Below are 22035 nucleotides of genomic sequence, written 5' to 3'. Positions count from 1 at the left end.
GCTATAGCTGATAGAAAGAAGAGACGCAAAAGGAACAATAGAAATAAGGATCTGTTGTTCACTTTTCATTTTCCTCTCAATTTTTTTTAAGGATCTCTTTATGGTAACGCTACAAAACTACACATAATAATAATTGAGAACATGGAACAAAACCAAGCAAGCACTATGCAAAATTGGAATCTGGCCATGAAAAGCCTTAAGCATCGCATTCATCTCACACATTTTGATGAAGACTTCCTGCTATTTCATCTTGCATATTTTGGAACTTCCCTTTCTTCATTTTGGAAGAGCTAAGTAATTGCTTTGATCTTCCTTCCGTGCTAAATTCTTGGTGGAGATTCTTATTAAATATAACAGTCATTTAGGACCCAAACTCCTAAAAAATCAATCTTGTAATTTCTTCAGAGAGCCATGAGATGCATTCTTTGTATTCCCATGAAGCACACTGACTTCAGTGATGTTTTAGCAGTCCATAAAAAAGGTTCACTTGGAGATCTGTGGAAAACCCGTACCATAATTCCTAAAAAATGAACAGATCACAACTAACTTTCTTGAAAATTAAAAAAATTCTAGTGCTTTGATGATGTGATACAGGCATACCAATCCACTATTTTTAATTTAATTTATCCTTCATAAAAATCATAATAGTTTTAATAAAAATTACCATCAAATATTCTCATTTCTTACTTAGTTCTAATGCCTTAGGATTTTTATTTTAGCAAGACAAGAAAAATTTCTGTAGCCTCTAGCAAAATTGGCTAACTTTCTAGAAAAATTATCAATTACAGGAGTTGTCTGAACTACATTCAGCTGTAGACATATTTCAAATCAAAGACGTTAGCCACAGTAAAAATAATCACTAGGTGAGGAATTGAATACTATGTTATGCCATTTTATGTGGAGTGATTCTGTGCCATTTTTGTATTTTTAAGGGAAAGGTTAACATTGTACATATCTTATTACAATGTTTATTTTTTAAAATTGTATGGGGAAGATGGCACTGCCTGCCTTTCTATTAAACAGTGAGATGAAGGTTGAACATCATTTCATTAACTCTCTTGTTGCTTGTGTAACCTACAATCTATTGTATTTTCTTTTTCAGCCCATATTATTACCATTTTTGTGTTTTCTGATATTACTTTCATACTGAAGTCGACCTTGCAAGTTTGCTATTGTGTGTAAATTAACACTACCTACCTTTCACTACATGTATTCTGCTTCAAGAATATCATATAGGATACGACTGGATAACACCTAGTATAATACTACCTTTTTAATTCAGATTAACTTGTATCTGGGTTTTATAGTATGGGTAAAAAGCGTTCAGCTCTACTTGCCAGCCATTCCCTTTTCCCTGGGACCAAGTTTCACTGGCATAGTGATCACCCTCTCGCCAACTGAGAGTGAATGCAATAAATATTCTGCACTGCATTTATGACCTTGCTTCCTTAGGATTTTATTTGTAATGATCCTCTAATACCTGTAATTATACTAGACACTTTACAGAAAGTAGCTTTGGATTCTTTTTCAGATGCTTTCCAAAGCTAGCTGTGTAATTCAAATTCCTCTTTCTAATTCAGTTTCTTGAAGAACAACATTATTTAGATATGTAGCCCCCATTTTCCTACTCAGCATGAGGAAAATGGTTAAGTGCTAACTACCTCACTAGCTTTCTAAAATGATAGGGGTATTGTTCTGAAATGCAAGAAATATGTGTCGTATCAGCTTTTTTGTTACTACTGTTATTGGATAAACTCTAGAAGCAGAAACCTCCTTTTTTCAAATACCAATCTCTCTTGGTCTTAAGCTGCACATCTTTACCAACTACAGACCATCATAACTGTTTTCAAACATCTCTGCAGCGATTTTATACTTCCGTTATTAATCAGAAAAGACAGCTCTTGCTGCTACTGAAGGACCCAATCCTACATACCTTAACCATAATAGTTGCACTTTATACTTCTAAGTAAAAAGCAAGAACTGTAGGACTGACCCTCGGGTCTGCTGCACTAGTGGTTTGTCAGTACAACTCTCTTTTCTAATGGGCTGTCACCAGGACAACTCTCAGAATCACCAAAGAATCTCTGTACAAACACTTTAACGCAACTCCTAAGGTTGCACAGTATACTTAGTACACAATGACAAGAAAAGACTTATACCAGTTTGAAAATATACTCTATTTTCAGCATTGCGCCTAAGTGCATCAACTGTTGTCAAGACAGAGCTGAAGGTGCTGTAACGGAAGCGACCAAGTATCAACTCCAGAAATCCTTGCATGTCCTGAAGCGGATTCTGCTACCCTGGGAATGTTGCTATCTGGGCTGCACGGACCTACTTTCTGTATGCTGCTGCACACACCTGCCTTCTCCTTTAGGAAATGAGATCCTACACCTCACTTGCTAAAACAGAACAACATCAACACATCCCAGTTCATGCCTCTTAAAATTATTTCAGTTAAAAAATTAGTTAAATTTTACTAAATTATAATAATTTGCAAGGATATCACAGCAGCACTAGTTAACAAAATGAGCTAGAAAGCAGCAGTTCAATCCAGGCTCTGACTAAGGTCGAACAAGTTCTTTCTCTACACTAATCCTATGTGGGTTTAAAACTAAACTATTTAGAAACTGAACTATTTAGAAAGGCTCTGTTGAACACGAGTTAGTTCTGTTCCTAGCAGCTCATTACTTTCCCCTTACAGTTGCAGACCACTTCCTGTATTAAAGCTGTTTCCCCATCTCTCTCGAGTTTGAAAATACTACCTTGTCATTTTATCATGAGTAATTACAGAAACAGTCCCCGTGCCTCTCTCTTATTAACACCTCTCAAATATTTGTGTAGTGATTTCATATCCTCCTTTAATCACCTCTTATCCAGTTTATACAAACTAAGTTCAATCAGTCTTTCATTATAAGTAATATTCTTCTCACCTTAGCTACCCTGCTTTGAACTTTCTTCAGTATTTCAGTAGTCTTTTTTATGATGATGGGTCTTATCAGCACCACATGCAATATTCTGAGGGCAGCTTGTACTATCGCTGATATGCACCATTACTAATAAACTGGACATTAACAACCAGATAGAAGAAATAGTCTGTAACATCACAAAAATGTCTGTAACTCAAAAGTTGCTGTCATTTATCCTCTCGCTACCTTACTTGTTTTTATTCTGCTGGACTGTATTTCAAGGTCTAGATGAAGGAAGATAATAAAGACTGCAAATTAAAACAAAAGATTCAAAACTGACTTCTGCTGAATGCCATTTTCATTCCTCCTAGGCCTACTCATTTATGTTCTGATTTCAGAACCACAGGGTTCAACACTGTGGTCCAGAGAGGGCCATATACTAAATCATTAAAAGCTCTGTTGATTGAAGCATGTGCAATTTCACCTGGAATCTAAAGGTAGGTATAGAAAAAAATCAATTATTCACTCTCCAAAAAAATATCCACATTCTATTAGGAGAGTCTTTAGTTTTCTAGGTCTCCTGACTCTTCTATTCATCCCCGTTTTACTAACTTGAACTTTGGCTTTGCACCAAATGACCATATCCATGATGGCAGTGTTTAAAATCTATTCTTTTTCATATATAGTAAGAGTTTACGCTTGAATAATAGCGTGTGTTTTCCAGTGCAGTAGGGCGTTTGGTGTAATTTGCCTTGTTCATGTAACTGTATTTCAGGTATGTGTAGGAGTGACATTATTTAAGTTCATGTGAAATGTAAATAAGTCAGACACAGATGACATGAAAATGTATTTTCTCTGCCATTCCTATATTGTAGAACACAGTGCCACTTCATATTATATTCCATTATGATAATCTTATTTTAAAGCTGACAGTCACGATTTAATATCCTTGAAAAGGCTTAAAAGTGAGAAGTGTACTTTAGCTACTTTTAGCAGTCTTAAGGAACCGCCTTCCCCAGCATTTTGATTGTCATTATTTGCATTATGAGAGAATACATACAATTTGTAAACCTTTATAAATAATACACATTAGTCAGGAAACCTGACATCAGTTAGTCAGATGCAGTGATAATGATTTATGGAATATATTTTAGTCCACCGTGAGTTTCGTTACTCATCTGATGTCATCACATTGTAGGTTTAGCCTCTCGTAGAAAATCTGAATCTGTATGTTTGTAATGTATTATTTATGTTTACTCTCTATCCAATAAACCAATGGTCCTATTAAAATTCACCTATGAAAAATGAAAAATATTCAGAATAAGCCATCAAAAAAGCATTTACCCTAAGCCATATTCAGAACACTGAATGAAAAATAACTTCTGAATTACCTTCTGTCATGTGTCTATAACTCATAGAAGAATTTGCAAACTAGAACAGCAGAGGTATATGCATTTTTCATCTAAGGTAATGGAAAATTATTGTTTTATAGGTCACTTACCAGTACTTATTTCTGTGCACCCAGCATTAAAGAATTGTTTCAGCAAGAAGGTTGAGTGTACTGTCAGAGTTTCAACCAAGAGTGTGATTCAAACAAGGACCACACCTAGTTAATGTCAAGTTGGTAAGAACAAAAAAGCAGAAGAGTAAGCAACTACTTTCTTCAGGTTTACCCTCAGGTGCAGCAACCCTTTCTAATGTAGGCATGCAGCCATATCCCACACCTTTGCTCCCTCTTTTTATTGAGAGTACTACAGAAGAGAGAGGAATTAGGAGGCAGGATTGGGATTATTCCTGATGGTCAGCTCTCAGCGTACCATTAAAATAAAGCAACAAGGTCAGACAATCTTTAGTCTGAGCCAGGAAATGAAAAAAATTATAGGCAGTACAGCCCATCTATGGCTGCCCTGGTGCTGGTAGCTGCGCAGATCTAAATCTAGTCTTAATTTCTAACAAACAAAGCTAATAAAAAGGCCAGTCATATAGAAAAATGGTAAGTATATCAGCTCTAAGCAGCTATACTTTCGATAAGTTTTGATACACTCCCATAAATGACAGAAAATATTTACATTCTGATGTAGATCACTTCAACACAGTCAATTTCTTAAAACAGCAACTCCATTTTGGGAAAGACACAATTCTAGATGCGATATCTGCGTTCAGACAAAATTCTGTTTCAAATGAATTAGAAAGGCTTTCAACTTAGCAGGGGCGCTAATGAAATGTAACCACAGAGAAAATGTAGCTATACACACATCTTCATACCCCCCATCCCCGCCAAAAACAAACAAACAAACCCCAAGCCCTAAAATATCCACCACGCTTGGAGGATCACCTTTAGGTTTGATTTGTTTTGGATAAGGCGCTACTATACCGGGCTGTTCTGCTTTAATTTGTAGACTGTCACAACAGTATCCAAACCTCTTCCCACATGAAAACTTTCACTGAGGTTCCTGAGTACTACATACAAATGTGTAACATAAATGTGTCTTCCTGGCCTAGTTACTAAGAAGAAACAAATATTAGTTGTGATGGTTCACATTGCTAAGAGATATATATATAGATATATATATATATATATATATAAAATATAAAGAAACAATCAAACATCTACATACTTTCTATTTGCTTTGGACATTTTCTTTTTGTTAAAATGCACCTTCTGCTCTATCTGTCCATGGAAACAGCACTACTGTCCAAATTATATAGCTGCTAAACTAGTGTGCATGTTTTATTCACCACTGCCTCTAAAAGGTGAAATATACAGTGCCACAAGCTACTGCAAAATTGTAGCTATCTTACCATAATACTATTGGCATTTTGAGACTGCAAGTAACAACCCATAAAACTCTCTCTGGTATGGAATACATATTATCATACCCTTGCTCCAAAATTCTGGTATTACCAAGAAAATCTGCTGCATAGTTCCTTATGTTTTCTGAAATCAATGCTTCTTTTCAGAAGAACCACAACTATAAGGCTGCTGGGTTTTAGAGCAATCTTTTTCACCTTGTATAATATGTGGCTGCAGTTTTTACATGACTACCTGCATCTAGTCCGACTAGGCTTTTATGTATATTTATTGTCTACATATTCTGAAGAAATGTCTGCTGGAGGGCTCTACACAATTTGACATTTAGTATGGCTAAGATTTCTCTAAGTGAATGAAGACACATCTTGGACAGAAGAACAAATTCTGCACATTTTAAAACATTACAAGCAATGGGAAGGTCCATCTAACATCATAGAAACAACTGCATACTTTCCGGATTTAACAGATGATTTGGTGGGTAGCTGTAAGAGTAGTATGGTAGTTACGCTACAGATGAAGGCCATTACACAAAGATGGCAAAGAAACAGAGGACGGCCTCAGTACATAAACTCATTCAGTTGTAATGGTTTAGAGAAGAACATAATTGATATCCTCCATAGATCTAGAAAAATGAGGAATCTGAAAGCACTTATTCATTCAGAAGCAGCTCCATAATACGAAGCCACTTACTCAGGGGCTGTGGCAAAGCTACAGCTGAATTCTTTAGGATTAAATTCCCTTCAGAAACTAACATGTCATTTTCATGGTAACTGAACTGCTACTCAAAGAAATATTTATAACTGGAAATGAAGGTAGGAAGGGGAAGTTAATGCTAGTGAAACAGGAGAAAAATCATGATTTCAGGTTCACCAAAAAGCTTTGGAGTTTTCTCTGACTTTCATGATAGTGGAAATCACTTTCCTAGGTGATGAATACTTACTTCATTGGATTAAGCATAAGGTTTTAATGCAACACAAATAATAAACCTGAGTAAAATTAAACAATTTTTTACATTTAGAATATTTTCTTTCAGGCTGTTTTATATGAAAGAAGTGAAAAACCTCCTGTGTAGGTGGAGAATACACTTTTCAGCTCCTCTGTGAAAGCTGATGTGTTCCCATGCTAAAGCACTAACTTTCCCTAGTAGAAACTCACAAAGAGCCTACAGCTAATCCCCCTCTAATTAAGACAGCTCACTCAAGTCATTACTGCATGCAATAATCTGTAATATTAAAAAAAACCCAAATCATATATTTTGATACTTGATGGTCAGGGGCCTGTTCAGAGTTGTATTTCCACATGACTTGTCACAAATCAGCCAGCATGAACTAAGGGGCTTCACTAATAACAGTCTCTTGACACACTTATTTTTGAAACAAGTTACTGTTTTTCCATTGTGCTGTGCTAGAGTTACTCTTTGTAAAACTCTCTTTTACATGCAGCTGAAAATAAAATATTGAATCACATTCCAGAGATTGTTTTCACATCTAGGATACCTGTCCTTCAACCAGAAGAAAATACTTTAGTGGATTAATCCATTAATCTATTAATAATTATTGACCTATACTATTTACCTAAAGTGTCTGCAAGTCAGGGCATTTTTAGGAAAGGGAAATATTCTTTCCCATGCAATCTCACCACAAAGAGTTAAAGAACTTCCAGATTTTAAAGAGTGGAAGAGTACTCTGTTTAATGTAGGTGAGAAAACTTAGCACGCTTGAGCTATCAAAAGTATCTTTTAATAATTTCTCCTAGCATTTACTTCATAATTTTGTTAATCTGCATGAAGACGAGAATTTTTACTCCTGCTTTACTCCTTTATGGCCATATAAATTCAGATAGCTTTTTGTATATTTTAAAATGAATTATAGTTTTCTTCTCCTTAGGAGACCACAGCTGCTTGACTCACAGTGATTAAAACCGGCTTCTAGTTAACAGGTAAAACAATATAAGAAATAATATCAAATCACTTCAAAAAACACTTCTCAGACATAACTAAATGAATTTGCTGTAAGTACGACATATGTACAGAGAACAAGAGGGAATGGATTTATTGGCACTTCTTTCAGATGACTTTCAAGACTTTAAAACCACAGAGAAATAAAGCCGTCCTAAATGCACGCTAATAAAACTTCATACCAACACTCAGTACCAGGTTCTTTCTTTCCCCCGATTCATCCAATCAAGAAAAAAAAAAAAAATTTAATGAAAACACACAACATATTCACTAAAATTCCCAAGCTAAACTGTACTTTCTTTAACTGGAAATACTATAGTCTCACACTGAAAATTACATTATGCTCATTAAATTCCTCAGGCCAAGTCTTTCAACCCCTAATCAGTTATAAGTCACACGGCACTTGCGCTACCTTTGGTTTTGCTTCAGTAACTTCTGTAATGTTAGCATCATCATTACTTACACCATCATTTATACAGATTTTTCTTTGTCTTTTCACACAATCAGGCTCTGATGGAATACGAGTGAGACACATGTTACAACTCGGTAATACTGACAGACATCTACTTATGCTCCCTGTTTGAGTATATTATACAAAATACGTAAGAGGCACAGTCACTTGTGTAAATACAACCCAGGGATTCATATTCAGAGTCACCTACCTGTATGTGGCTCAATAGAAAAGTAAGGCTGTCCTTCCAGAATGCTATAAACCAGCTTGGCACTATTTCCATAAACTGGATCATCTGCATCTGTAGCTGTTACTTTAGTAACAAAGGTGCCTAAATAAAAAGAATATACACAATTAATGTTTACACTCTTACTAGAAATTTGCGTAACTTATTCAAAAAATAATTTGAAACAAAAATTAATTTCTTTGTGAGTTGTATGACAATAAGAAAAGGAGAAAAAACATCAGTAACAAAACATTACTTGTGGAACACAAACAAAACATTTTCGTTCAAGATGATATACTCCAGCAGACTGAATTTCTGGGTAAAAGAAAAACCTTTTTAGTAGCTGTGTTATTTAAGGTTTCTTTGTAGAATGCATTTAAAGCTACCTGATAGATCTGTGTAGACTTCAAGCATTTGCAAAGGAACCATATCAAAGGGATATGAAATACAAGGTTAATAATACAATACAATATGTTGCATTACAGATTTGCAAAATCACGTTTGAAAGAACCTTGCCAAGTTACAGAGACCGCATAGAAAAGCAATAATAAAAAGGATTCTTTTTTCTTCTCTTGGCTTGCAGCCATAATAATGGTTTGATGTGGCCACAGTGACAGAGTTAGGACAACACCTATTGTCTCTGAAATGAGTCTCTGCCACTGAGGGGGGCATTGTCTGGCCAGAGTTATAAATTCCATACTCTGACCAAAAAAAAATAGAAGAAAAAAATTAAGGAAATTTCCCTTTTTATTTTTTAGGCAACATAGCACTTACCATTTCCATAAGAAATTTCAGTCGGTTACATTAAGCTTGCTGCAGAGACTTTTTTTTGGATTACTTAAAAATATAATGATGATGCTAATTAGGCTAACAATAAGACAATATCTACAGAGGGAGAGAAAGCAAGAGTACGAGAAAGGCTAAGGGCTTGTCCTGGTTTTGGCTGGAATAAAGTTAATTTTCTTCACAGTACCTAGTATGGAGCTGTGTTTTGGATTTGTGCTGGAAACAGTGTTGATAATACAGGGATGTTTTCCTTACTGCTGAGCAGTGCTTACACAGGGTCAGGGCCTTTTCTCCTTCTCACCCCACCCCACCAGCGAGGAGGCTGGGGGTGCACAAGAAGCTGGGAGGGGACACAGCCTGGACAGCTGACCCCAACTGACCAAAGGGATATCCCAGACCATATGATGTCATGCTCAGCATAGAAAGCTGGGGGAAGAAGAAGAAGGAAGGGGGGGACATTTGGAGTGATGACGTTTGTCTTCCCAAGTAACCATTAGGCGTGATGGAGCCCTGCTTTCCTGGAGATGGCTGAACACCTGCTTGCCGATGGGAAGTAGTGAATGAATTCCTTGTTTCACTTTGCTTGCGTGCGTGGCTTTTTCTTTACCTATTAAGCTGTCTTTACCTCAGCCCACGAGTTTTTCTCACTTTTACTCATCCAATTCTCTTCCCCCATCCCACTGAGGGGGAATGAGTGAGCGGCTGTGCGGTGCTGAGTTGCTGGCTGGGGTTAAACCACAACAGGGCTGAATTACGTTTCTTATGTTCAGAAAGGAAAAGAATTATAGCATCCACCAAAATACCCCCCTTTCTGTATATGCCAATAAAAATAGCCTCCTCTTGCTTCTCACGCTTTGTGCGCTGCTGAATCCAAATTACATGTCACTGCAGGACAGGAACAGCAAACTAAAAGGGGAGGAGATCCCTTTGGCATGTCCTTGCATTGTGCTCTTTTTTCTTTCTCTGTATGGCACATCACCGCTACGGCTTTGGGCAGTTTTGTGCGTTAGAGTACATGCAAATTATTTAGAGGAATGTTTGCATATTTAGAGAGAATTTGCATATCACCCAATAGCTTCCATTTCGTGCTTTCCCACCTGGCCACTTCAAACATCAGGGCAAGATATGGGGCTAGCAGGATTTGGGAGTGCCTAGAGGGATGGATAACACCTCACTTATGGAGTGGAAGTTCTGCAGTGCCTGAAGTTGTGGCAGGTTTACTGCATGGGAATAATGGGATAATTCCCAGGGACAGGAATGCGGGTTGCAGAAATACATCTCAATAGAGAAAAAAAATCCCTACGGCTTATACTGGTCATTTATTTCGGCCGCTGGTGTAAATTTATCCATTCTTACGGGGGGAGAACATCAATGAAGGGAAGCAGATCAGCTGGTTGTCATGGCCCCATCTGGCAGGAAAGTGCTCCACCAGCATCTCTCCTGCTGCTCAGCAGAGTCCAGAGGAACCCACGTGGCCTGCAGCTGATGCGCACCATGCGGAAGAGGAACATAATGCTGATGAATATTACGTTGTATCTGTCTTTAACAGATGCTAGCTGAACCTGTTCTTATAAACATGTAAACTGTTTATGTGTTGAAGCATAACTGTTTCTGATGTTGAAAGGTGATCTTATACCTAACCTTTAATATAATAATCTTTAACCTGCCACTGGGCATGAGAAATGGGCTTTATCCTTAACTTGATGGTTGGTTTATAAGGAATTAACATCAGAAATATGTTGCTCGACCAATTACAAATTTTGCTGTATACCCAGATGCTAACAGACAATGCCTGGTAGCTTTGAGTGAAAATGATAAAGGGAACAGATGACACAAATGCGGTCCACAGCCTTGTAGCAAGTACAGCAGCCTCAGCGTATAGATTATATCTTGAATGACCTCCTTCACGTACAGGAGAATAAAAACAGTAACAGGGAAGCAACCATGGGGCACACTCAGAGGCCATGGCATAGGCTACAGAAAATAAATGAAATTGGGAACAATGACAAGGAAGCATGCAGGAAGCTTGAGTTTGGATGTTGCAGGAACAGAGGAACAAAAGGACCCTTTGTGGCTTGCCCACAGTAGTTACAAAGCGTGAAAAGATGTAGCTATTAGAATTGTCTCACATATTTAAGTTTTGTTGGCTCACCTTCTGTAAATCATACACGAGTTACAAGTTCTCTATTTTGTTGGTCCTATAGAAAGTAATCTCTGAGCCAAGCTGCACCTCCCCTCTCGCAGAATTCAGGCTATAGTCCCACCATCCCAGCAGGACATTCCCTGCAGTTCACAGCTGCTGTTCCATGTGTGATACCAAATACAAATGTAGACGTCAGTGCTTTCTTCAACTGGATTGAAACTGAAATAGCAGGTGATGTACTAGGTTTCTGTGGCTGCTATCATAAAACTTTTGTTTTGTAACCTTCTAAGACAGAAGAGGTTTGTGCATAACATCATACATGGGACAGAGCTGGAATAAGATAAGGCTCATCACAGAACAGTGAAAATTTTTGTAAGAGTTTTTTATCTAGGCTGTTCCATTTTGTTTCCATGATATACTTTATACACAAAGGAAAATAAAGTGAAACTGTTGACTTCTTTGAGATTGTGTTTGATTTGCCTAGCTGGCTTTTATTTCAAAGGACTTCAGAAATAATTACATTGCTTGTTTAGAAAGGTTTGATATATAATGTCTATTCTTTTCTTATTTCACTTGAGAATTCCTGAAGACTTTTATAGATATTTATTTCAAGATTTCGTCTTAAATGGGTATGCTGATTCTTTGATAAACACATCCTTTATCCCAAGTGTTCATTAGACATTAAAGTTGAATACGCCTTAATAAAAAGAGGCAATCAGTGTCTAACATTGCTTCCAATTCTGATGCTCAGCTCTCAAGATTTTATTCTTGTGATATAAAATAATTTAATCACTTATTGAGGCCCCATGTTTATCTGAAATTTATACATACATTAAAAATACATACATAATAGTCAGTATTCTTGTTCACTGTTTATACATACAAAGGTGGGAAAAAATGGCATACCCTTCTTTTTCTTTCCCTTACAGGTCACTTGAAGTGTGACTATAATCTCACCTAATAAAACTAATGAAGGGAACGGAAAAATAAAATACTCTCCCAGCTCCTAGAAATCAATTTCTTATACTGCCAGTCTCTGCCACTCAGCACTTCATTTCCGACTGTCATACACAGTTCTGAGAAGGTCTCTCAAATTCAGTAATTTGCTCCCAACATCTTATTGATGAAAATTGTTTATGAAAGATGTAAGCAATCATGAAACAGAAATTAAAGAAATTACTTCCACTACTGAAATTAGTTAAGCTTTTACATAGTTTAAATTTTATCACCTTTAATTTGAATTTTTTCGTTTTATGCCTCGAATCAAATCTTATGCAGGTGTGAAACATGCCACATTAATATGTTCACACTGGCAATAAGTACATAAAGGAGCAAACTCTGTCCCCTCCGCAGCTGCAGAGAATGTTGCTACATCAGTGCAGCTCTGGTTCCACTGCAAGATGCTAAGGGTCCCGAAAAAGTAGCAACCTATCCCACTCCCGTAAGTGACAGAACCCTTTTCAACTAAGCATGAACAAAAGATTTGGAGAACTGAGAGATTCCTGAGGGTGAAAAGTAATGCAGAAAAAAGGAACCCACGCCACCATGGCTGTTATTTAGGCAATCTCCCGAACACAGCAGAACTCTCCGTTCTTTCGTCTAGAGCCTGATTATCAATATTTAAGTAGGATTTTACTCCACTACAGACACTGCAGTTATAAACTACATGTACATAAATATTTTTTACATGCATAATGTGCTTAAAGTTTTAAAGATAAAAATTTTGCATTGAAAAAGCAGTAAGAATGCAGGGAAGAGCATTTATTAAGTAAATGCTCTTTGAAAAACAACATTCTGGGTTCTACCCAGGAAATAAACAGCTACGGTTTCTGTTTGTGTTTAATTTTGACTGCATTTGTCTTGTGTTTGTTTCTTTGTCAATGCTACAACAAACTCATTTAGCTGGAGACTATAAATTTGAAATGGTGCGATTTTTACAAGAAAGCCACTATTATAGTCCAAGTCACTGTTGTCCTAATTACAATAATATAGCAGTTTTATATAATCTGGCCCAACAACATAATCACTGTTTCTGTTTTTCTTTATGTACCTAATATTGCCTTATGTAAAAACAAAACCATTTTTTCGATAGATGAGGCAAATTTTAAGATATTCAGTTTAAAAACTTTCTTCATTTTTTTCTGAGGTACACTTTCGCAATGCTAATGGCCCTGTGATTAAATATGGACTGCAAAGAGATTCAACAGATTTTAATTAATGAACACTTCTAATGTGATTTAGCCATTAACCATTGCTGATTGTTTTACTCTATTAGTGTCAGGTTTCATAGTTTCTCTTTGCAACAGGCTAGCAATCAGAGACACAATTAACAATAAAAGTATTTTTATATGGCTCGGTAAGAAAGCCTGTGTTTGCTGGCAAACTAAGATTAAAAGCCATCATAAAAATACGATGTGCGTGCTCAGCTAGTGCTCTTCACTTGTTTTGGCTGTGTTTTTATGTGCAAGTCAGGGTACAGATTCTGCACATTAGTCAGAAAGAAAAATGCATATGCTGCCACGGGGAGTAGGAAAGCAAATTTTTTGGTGTGGCAGTGAAATGTGCGTACTGGAAAAAAAAAATCAAACTTGTATGTTCTAAAGGAAGTAACACACAGTCAGTGCCACAAATTTACATGAATCCATATTCAATGAAGCAACCATTTTGTTGAAAGATTGCAATGGCTGGTAAAAATAAAAAATGCGACCTAGTGGGACCGTGTTTTCTAATTTTCGCAGGGACTTCTGTTTTTTTCCTTTTCCGATACCCGTTTTGGTCTCCCTCACTCTTTCTCTCCTGCTCTTCCCAAATCTTGACAGGCTGAAATCTCCATTTCATTCAGAAGATCTGATTACCAATCTGACAGGGCATTAAGAGTATATTTGCATGAAAAAGACCTACCATTATTTACCAACTGTTTTGTTTTTCCAAGAGGATCACTGTGCTTCAAAATCTCTAGCTAGATTTTGAGTTTGGCTGATAGTAGCCGTGCAGTCAGTAGTGGTCAAAGCAAAGCATTGTCTGTATTCAGCAGGTCAGATAAGCATTCATTCCAAAATGAAGCCTTTTCTTCACTGTCCTTCTTTGCTATAATCTCACAGGTAGCATGACAGTTGTTGTCATGGTAACTATTTTTTATTGAATAAAACTGCAATAATCTCATAAAAACCTGTATAACTTCTTGACATGTAAATTATTACTGCCTCAAAGCTGAAGAAACTTATTCTTATTTGTTTGTCATTGTTGCTCATTTTTTTAAATACTAAAACATAGATTTAAGCCTTATCATCCTGTATTATTCTATATGAGACCATTTCTAAACACAAAATCTATGGATTACAGATTTCACTAGCCAAATAAAGAAAACATATCTGAAACAGAAATTTGTGAAATGCACTTCAAAATTTGTTAACACATGCAAAATACACACATAAAATGTTATCATTGGTATTTTAAATTGCATAGTTTGGTGTGTATGCAGATATACACACATATGTATGTGGGTATGTTGTATGAGTGTTTTAGGGTTCTTTTGCAGATTGTACATTATTTCACTCCTACCTTCTACATCAGTACTTGAATGTACTATTATTAATAGTTACTTTAGTGCCAAAGCTCTAAAAGCCCAATATGTGGATCAGGTCTCACAATGCGAGAAAGTCCTCTCCCCAAAGACTCCAAGAGCCAAGTACCAGGAAAGACAAATGCAGACAGACAACTGAAGAGAGACAAGGAGATGACAAGAGGATGTAAATCATCCTGGGAAGCAATGCTGTCAGCACACAGCAGTGCTGCTGCCTGACCTACCTGCTGTCAGGTTAGCACAACTACCCCACAGTGCCTACAGAACGTAGGCATCATGGAAGAGTTTTAAGGACTGCTTTGAGAACAGACGACAGAGGTCTTGTGTGGGTTTTTTGGGAGATCTTCCCACACTTAAAGGAAAGCATGTCAAAAATAGAAAGGTGTTTGCTTTTTAAGTGTCCAGTGGACCCCTTTCAGTGCTGAAAAATTAATGGAGGCAGAAGATGACATCCTAAGCAGGGTAAGGGGTAGAGATATGGGCCAGAACGGTCCACTAAAGGAAAACTGGGCAACTTATGCTTGACATACTAGAGAGACAGGAAGGCCAGAATGTATTCTACTGTATCTATAGTAGAATCCTGTATACAGCCACTCCTAGAGGGAGAAATGAGAAAGAAATTTGTGTACTTTACAGATGTAATACTGATATGTGGGTGATGAGACCCATATAAACACATAGATAGATACAAGACTTCACTTAATCTTCTGCAAAGAGAAAAAACAACAACAAAAGCTTCCTTACAGTGAGAAATTGTACAAGGAGGAATAGTTCCCCAAGGGAAATAACAGAATCCTCCTCACTGAAGAGTTCGCTCTGTTGCACAGGTTGCTAGATAATGTATTCTAAGGGAAAACCCTAGAAAGACAGGAAGATTAACTAATCGGGTAATTTGTCTTTCCCAGCTGTAATTTATTTGACTCTAAGTAGTGAAATACTGTGATGCTGTCATGATCTTGTTTATGATGATTAAGGTAAGGAAGAGGGAGAAGAGGGTTATTCATACAACTCAGTTTTAGGCTCAACTGGCTAAATTAGATACCTAGTTGCACTAGCTTTCTACTCTATCCAAGAGAGGAAAACAGACTTGCCCTCTCATGGGATCCTCCTTTCTTGGTTGACCAGAGAGGAATCCAAATTAAATTAGCCAGCTAATGCGAATGCCTAAATTTCAATCATATGACTACTCTCTTATGTGTGTCTACTCAAAATAGGCCATATCAGTCTACAATACGAACCCTCCAGGAACTTCAAGCGTGTAAGCTGACACACCAACGTATAGGACAAGTACAAATCTTACAAGACTTTTGTTTTCATTTACATTATTTTCCATATATATACACAGCTATGTGCACTTATAAACTCATATAGACATTGTATACACTTTCCGAAATAAACTGCAACTGATATACTTTATATTCTTTTTTTATATCTAATCTAAAAGAATAGAGTAACAAAGCATTACTTGTTTGTTTTGCTAGTTTGCTTTATATAAGCAGCCATATGTAATGTCACTGAAATGCAAAGAAAAAGATTTGAGAACCCAGTACTCTACAGACCTACAGGAAATGGCAGATGCTGCCCCAAAGAATTGACAGTCTAAACTAAAAGTTTTAACACCTGAAAAATCTGGCTTAATAAAGGGATGTGAAAGAATCAAACAGGAGCAGCTCAGTCAACAGTAGGAAATACCCACTACAATAAATTATGAAATACCATGCAGGAAAATGCAAGAAACTGTTTCCTGTTTCCACTAGGAAAATAATCTTTTCATATACCTCTGGGATACTAAGTCAGGTTTAGCTCCATAAGCAGAAGGGGAATCTGGTTGTTTCTTCCACATTACATATTTCTCAATGCAATTTTTAGAGTAGATAGTTTAGAAAGTTAATGAAAACTAAAAAATGTTAATACCATGCAGTATGTGTATGAGTCAAAATCTCTGAACAACTGAATATCCTACCACATGTAACATAACAATGTTTTTAGATTGCTCATGTGTCATTTTAAGGACTTTTTACAATGTAAGGGAAATGGGAAAAATATATTGTATGCAAATGTGTAACTGCAGAAGTATGAAAGGTGCTTGCTATGCATAGGAGAAAAATGCGTTCTGTACAGCCCACAGACAATGGAGCAAGCTGGCAGCCTTCAGCATTTCACAGCTGTGTAATGAGGACTGTAGAAAGCATGGCTGTGAAATATGATAAGCTGCATATTTTACAATTTTTTGTGCATAAACTAATTGTTTTAAAACTCTTATGCTGCCTTTTTAACGTGATCTTTTGGAAACAAAATGTTTTACATCAGAAATAGATATTTAGATCTAGTGATATAGATAACTCTTTGGCAATTATCCTTACTTATGCTACCTACTGCTTGGATTTGGCTTGTGTGAATCTAATACGAAAAGACACTGCCTTTTCAGTTTTAAGGTTGGCAGTTCTTTCTTGCTACAACTTATAAGATGGTGCCATTAGAGAGCCTGCAGGTACTCCTTTGTAAATTCCCCTGGGTGGCTGTTTGTTAGAATTAGAATACAGTCTGTAACATCACAGGCAACAGTGGAAAGGTAAAATATATTTTATGTTTGGCTTAAAGAATTATGTTTTCTTTTCATGTTATTTTTTTTATTCTCCCTTTAGATATCACCCTCACTATGGAATATTAATTGATATTTGTGAGGCATGTGGGAAATAGCTATTCTTTTGTTCAGGACTTTTTGAAAGACTGCTTGTCTCTAATCAATTGACTATTTCATCAGCATTCACTCTGCGAGGTCCCCAGGCAAAGACAGTAAAATTGGATGATCACTGTACACTATATTTCCAAGCAGGAAAAAAAAGTACCGTAAGGCTTGTTGATTTCGGTGGAAGTTTCAGGTTATGCTCAGGTGTATTGTATAAAAATATAAATAATAAAGTAGCCCTGGCTGTTTACTGCAGAAATTCTTTCATTTATAACTTTCTGTTGTGAAAACAGAAAACGGCTGGTATAATCTTGCAGCTTTGATGCTCTGCTTGCTTTGTTTGGTAGAGTGAAGCCTATAATGCCAGCAACTGTATTCCAGGTTGCAAAAGCAGACTCTGAAATATTGCCCCCTCAGGCCACTGCGGAGCAAGCATATGGCAGCAGAGACCATTTGGGCCCCAGGGAAAGGGTACAGTTGAATCAGCTGCCCAGCAGTACTCTACCGGCTGATTCATGAGAAAGCTGTATTGACATCAGCTCCACAGGCAATTGCTTATCTGTATTCATGAAGAAACATTAAGTGCTGCAGATTCAGCAACTAAACAGAGGTACCAATTCAGGGCAGGGTGGGGAATGACCAGTGCCAGAAAAAAAATGGATTCTGAATTGCATCTGAATCTCATTTTCCCAAATGTCAAGTGTGTCCATCAAAGAGACGTCTAACGCAAGCCATCTGAATTAACAGAGTTTGAGGAGCATTAGTCCCCCAGCATTCTAAAGCTAAATCTTTTGTGTTAGCAGAGTGATATAAGTGATATTAATAAAAGTTTCTGTGAAAATAATACCACACTGAATTTGATTTTCTGACCTAGAACTGTCTACCTCATGGTTAGAACTTGTCTACATTTCCCACAATTGAAAAAAGAGAGAATATGTTCCAGTCCAGTTCTGTGGCATTTCACAGAGCCTCAGTCTGGCAGAAATCTGTACTGGTCTACTTCCTCTCATCTGTCTGTTTTCCACTTAGGCATCATCCACCAGCCAGCAAATGGGCTCATGTCACAAGCATAGCTGTTTGGAAAAATGAAGTGCCATGCTCTCAAAGCCAACAAAACAAAAACCCTACCACTGCTTTAAACATTTGTTTCCCCAAAAGCTGAAATTTGAGAAAACTGTGAAAAATCCTTGCTAAGAGTCAATTTAAACTTGTAACCAAAAGAGAATGCACCAGAAACCCGAGTCAAAGACTTATTTTCATATAGTCACAGAACAGAAATATGATGATGTGTTTGATATGTACAAATGAAAGCGACCACAAAGAATTTCAGAAGCAGAGTATCTGCAACAAGAACAAGATGTTTGTGACTATGAGACAAGAATCATCTGGAAAAACAACAGAAGGAAAGATTCTTGTAGATTACATAGGACTAGAGAAGCATGCACCTAAGACTGCCAAAATGATGATGATCATATGATCAACATACAGCTATCTCTGTCTGTCTGTCCTCACCCTGTGAAACAGGACCATCAAAGGAAGATATATTCCTCTACATGGAACTCCATAAGGAACTATGACTTCAGTTCTGATCCAAACGGCTTTTTCCTGAGGAGTTTATCTTCACTATGTGTCACCTGCACAACGTTCCTTCGTGCAAAGGGAATGCGTGTGTGCAAAAAATGGAAAATTTGTGACCAATTGCTGATAGTTATTGGAGAGGAAAAAAGGCAGCTTTTGTCTAAGAATCCACTGCACATTAATAGCTCCATACTTTGCACAGGTAATTTAGGGATTATTTCTAAGAACCAGACAGTGTCTTCAGAACCTGAACATTCAAGTACTTGCTGCCATTGGCACGAAGTATTTTGAGCAATCCCACTGATTTTAGCAATTTTGTATAAAGTCAATGAACTAGCTTAGTACACTCAGGACAATATAAGTCAGTGCAACAAAAGGGTCAGATTATAGACCCCTAAAGAGCAATATTGTAACTTCATCTCTGGTCCTCGAGCTCATAATGGTCATTTAAGAACAATATGAAAAGATAATGACATTTTCAATCAGGCCTCATGAGAAATGGGAAGTATAAAAATAATAGCACACACTCAGAAATATGTTTTTTCAAGGCTCAATAACAAGTCAAATTAAGGAGAAGACTGCCTTGGTTTTGAATATATCCTAACCAATTACTTAAGATTACTTATGACTTTGCTTTCGGAACTGTGTTTCGGTCACACAGAATGTACAGAAGATTTTAAACACATGCACACTCACTAAATAAATCTCTCACGTAAAATGCTTTTCAGTACCACAGCAAGTGAATTTGATAATGCACAATGTGAACTAGTAGAGGAACAAGACAACATGAAGATATACGTTTTCTAACAGCTGTTACATTATGGCCATATTTTACAACATCTGCTGTTTTTTTCCTTAGCTTTTGCACTCCCTTTGCATTTACCCTTTGGGCTAATTTGTAGTTGACCCCAGTAATATAGTCCTTTTACTCTACAATTTTGTGACAAACTATCATTGATTTAACAGTCATGCTCAGTGCCTTAAAAAATCAATGAATACATAGGAGAAAAAACAGTAAGTGTGGTTGATCTTGATAACGTTTCAGTTCAGGTTTTTATCACAATTTTCTAATTTATCAAGTTATTTTATCACTATTCATATCAGACATTGCATGTTGATTTCATATTCAGCAGATTTTGTCCTTTTGCACATAACTTGTAACTGGAAGAGAACTAATATCTTTGTGAGAACTGGAAAGAAAAGTTACACTGTGTACAGTACGCTTCTACTATACATGGGTATATTAAATAACTCTGTTCTGCTTTTGGAAAAAAAAAAAAAAAAAGATTGAATGATTTCTTGTTTACAGTGGTATAATCAAGGGCAAACTTTGATCCAAAGGAAAACATTGCGAAGTAGATGTGCTTGTGCCAAAATTGGAAACTGATATTCTGACTCATCTGGAAGCCTAAACCCTTTCCAATAAAGACCTTTTTCCCCCCAGTAAATAGTTTTCATGGAAGCATTTAAGGAAAAAAATATTATTCTAAGCTTTTTCACATTGTTAATATTTTCAAGTGTTAAAGGCAAAAACACTTCTAGAGCAATGGCAGACTGAATTCCACTGTATGTTTTTTAAGATGGGGGTTTTTATGACTGTCAGGGAAATTCTTAATATTTGGAGATTATTAAAGTTTGTCTGTTTACCTTAATTCAGGCAAACTATGAGAGAATTCTCTTCCCTTATGGCTTTTGTTCTTTTTCCATCTGTATCCTTTTTTATTTCACCAACACATTTGTCACTCTACTTCTGTTGTCTTCTGTCTTTCAACATGACACTAGCTGTCTAAACACTCTTGGCTTCACTAAGAACGAAATCAAGAAATTTCACTCCTCATTCCTCTCCTGAAAAAAAGATCCTGAAACTATACTGTTGGGAGACAATATACACTTTTGCTCCCGTTATAACCTCTGCAGCGTGCTTTCGGGAATTCATGAATCTGTGCATAGTTGAGAAGGCAACACAGAAACAGAACATACTCGGGGCGGGTGGGGGTGGTTTTTTTTTTTTCTTCCTTTTCTTTTCTTTAAATAAGCTACAGGACCAGTTCCAATTACCCTTGTGGATCTTCTAAGATAGCATATTATGTAAATGAATGAGCAATCTTCACTGCAGGCATATATACAGAGCTCACAGACAAATGGGGGAAAAAAAAAAAAAAAAGTCATGGGGTTCTTCCTCCCAGAAGCTTAGCTGAATCTCTTTTAAAAAGGTTTTAACTGGGTTTCATTCCCAGTGTGTCCCTTTACATCTAAAAGTGATTAAACAAGATTTACAGACAAATTAAATTATTTCCTATTTGTGAAATGCAATACTGTTACAATGAAGTGATTCCACAGATTTCACTTTTTGATCTTTAATTCCTTAGGAAAATTAATATAAGAATTAAAAGATTAAAGTGCTCAGTTTCAGCAAAGAACATCTTCTCCATATACACTATTAGCTTTCACAAGCAAATTCATCATTTTGGAGTTGGGGAACCGGGCTTACTATGGTAGATTGTATAGGAATTACATAAAAAAAAGAAAGGAACACAAGGATGGAATAAGGGAAAATTCAATTTAGTTCTCAAAACTTTTTCTGGAATATGCTCCTCTCTTTCCTCAAAGAGAGAAATAAATTATTTCAAAATAACTCTGAACACAGTGCCGATATACACCACTCAGTACGTGTGTGGGTGTGCGTTCTGGGAAGACAGCTGAAAAGTGAGCATCATTCCTAGTGGAGATAACACAGTGTAATACTAATCGTCTTTGCACCAAGTAGTGGGAGGAAAGCCATGCAAATCCTTTTCTTTTGTTTTAGTAGGGAAGCAGGATTTTCCAGATATCACTGATACATAACATAAAAATCAAACAGGCTGGATTGTGGCCATATATGTGTGATAATGTTGTATATTGGCA

The 22035-nt window shown here is 36.7% G+C and overlaps 1 protein-coding gene across 1 annotated transcript in view; it reads right to left on the bottom strand.

Moving 5' to 3' along the window:
* Positions 1–22035, bottom strand: part of CDH8 (cadherin 8) — a gene marked incomplete at both ends in the record, with an annotated part of 135265 nt that overhangs the window by 70880 nt on the left and 42350 nt on the right. The window contains one exon of the mRNA XM_082319601.1: positions 8338–8457. Within this exon, the coding sequence (XP_082175727.1) occupies positions 8338–8457 (120 nt within the window). The remainder of the gene's footprint in view (positions 1–8337; positions 8458–22035) is intronic.

The sequence above is a fragment of the Platalea leucorodia genome, assembly GCF_965183815.1.
Source record: "Platalea leucorodia genome assembly, chromosome: 8".
Classification (NCBI taxonomy): domain Eukaryota; kingdom Metazoa; phylum Chordata; class Aves; order Pelecaniformes; family Threskiornithidae; genus Platalea; species Platalea leucorodia.
This window is presented reverse-complemented; position numbering and strand designations above follow the sequence as displayed.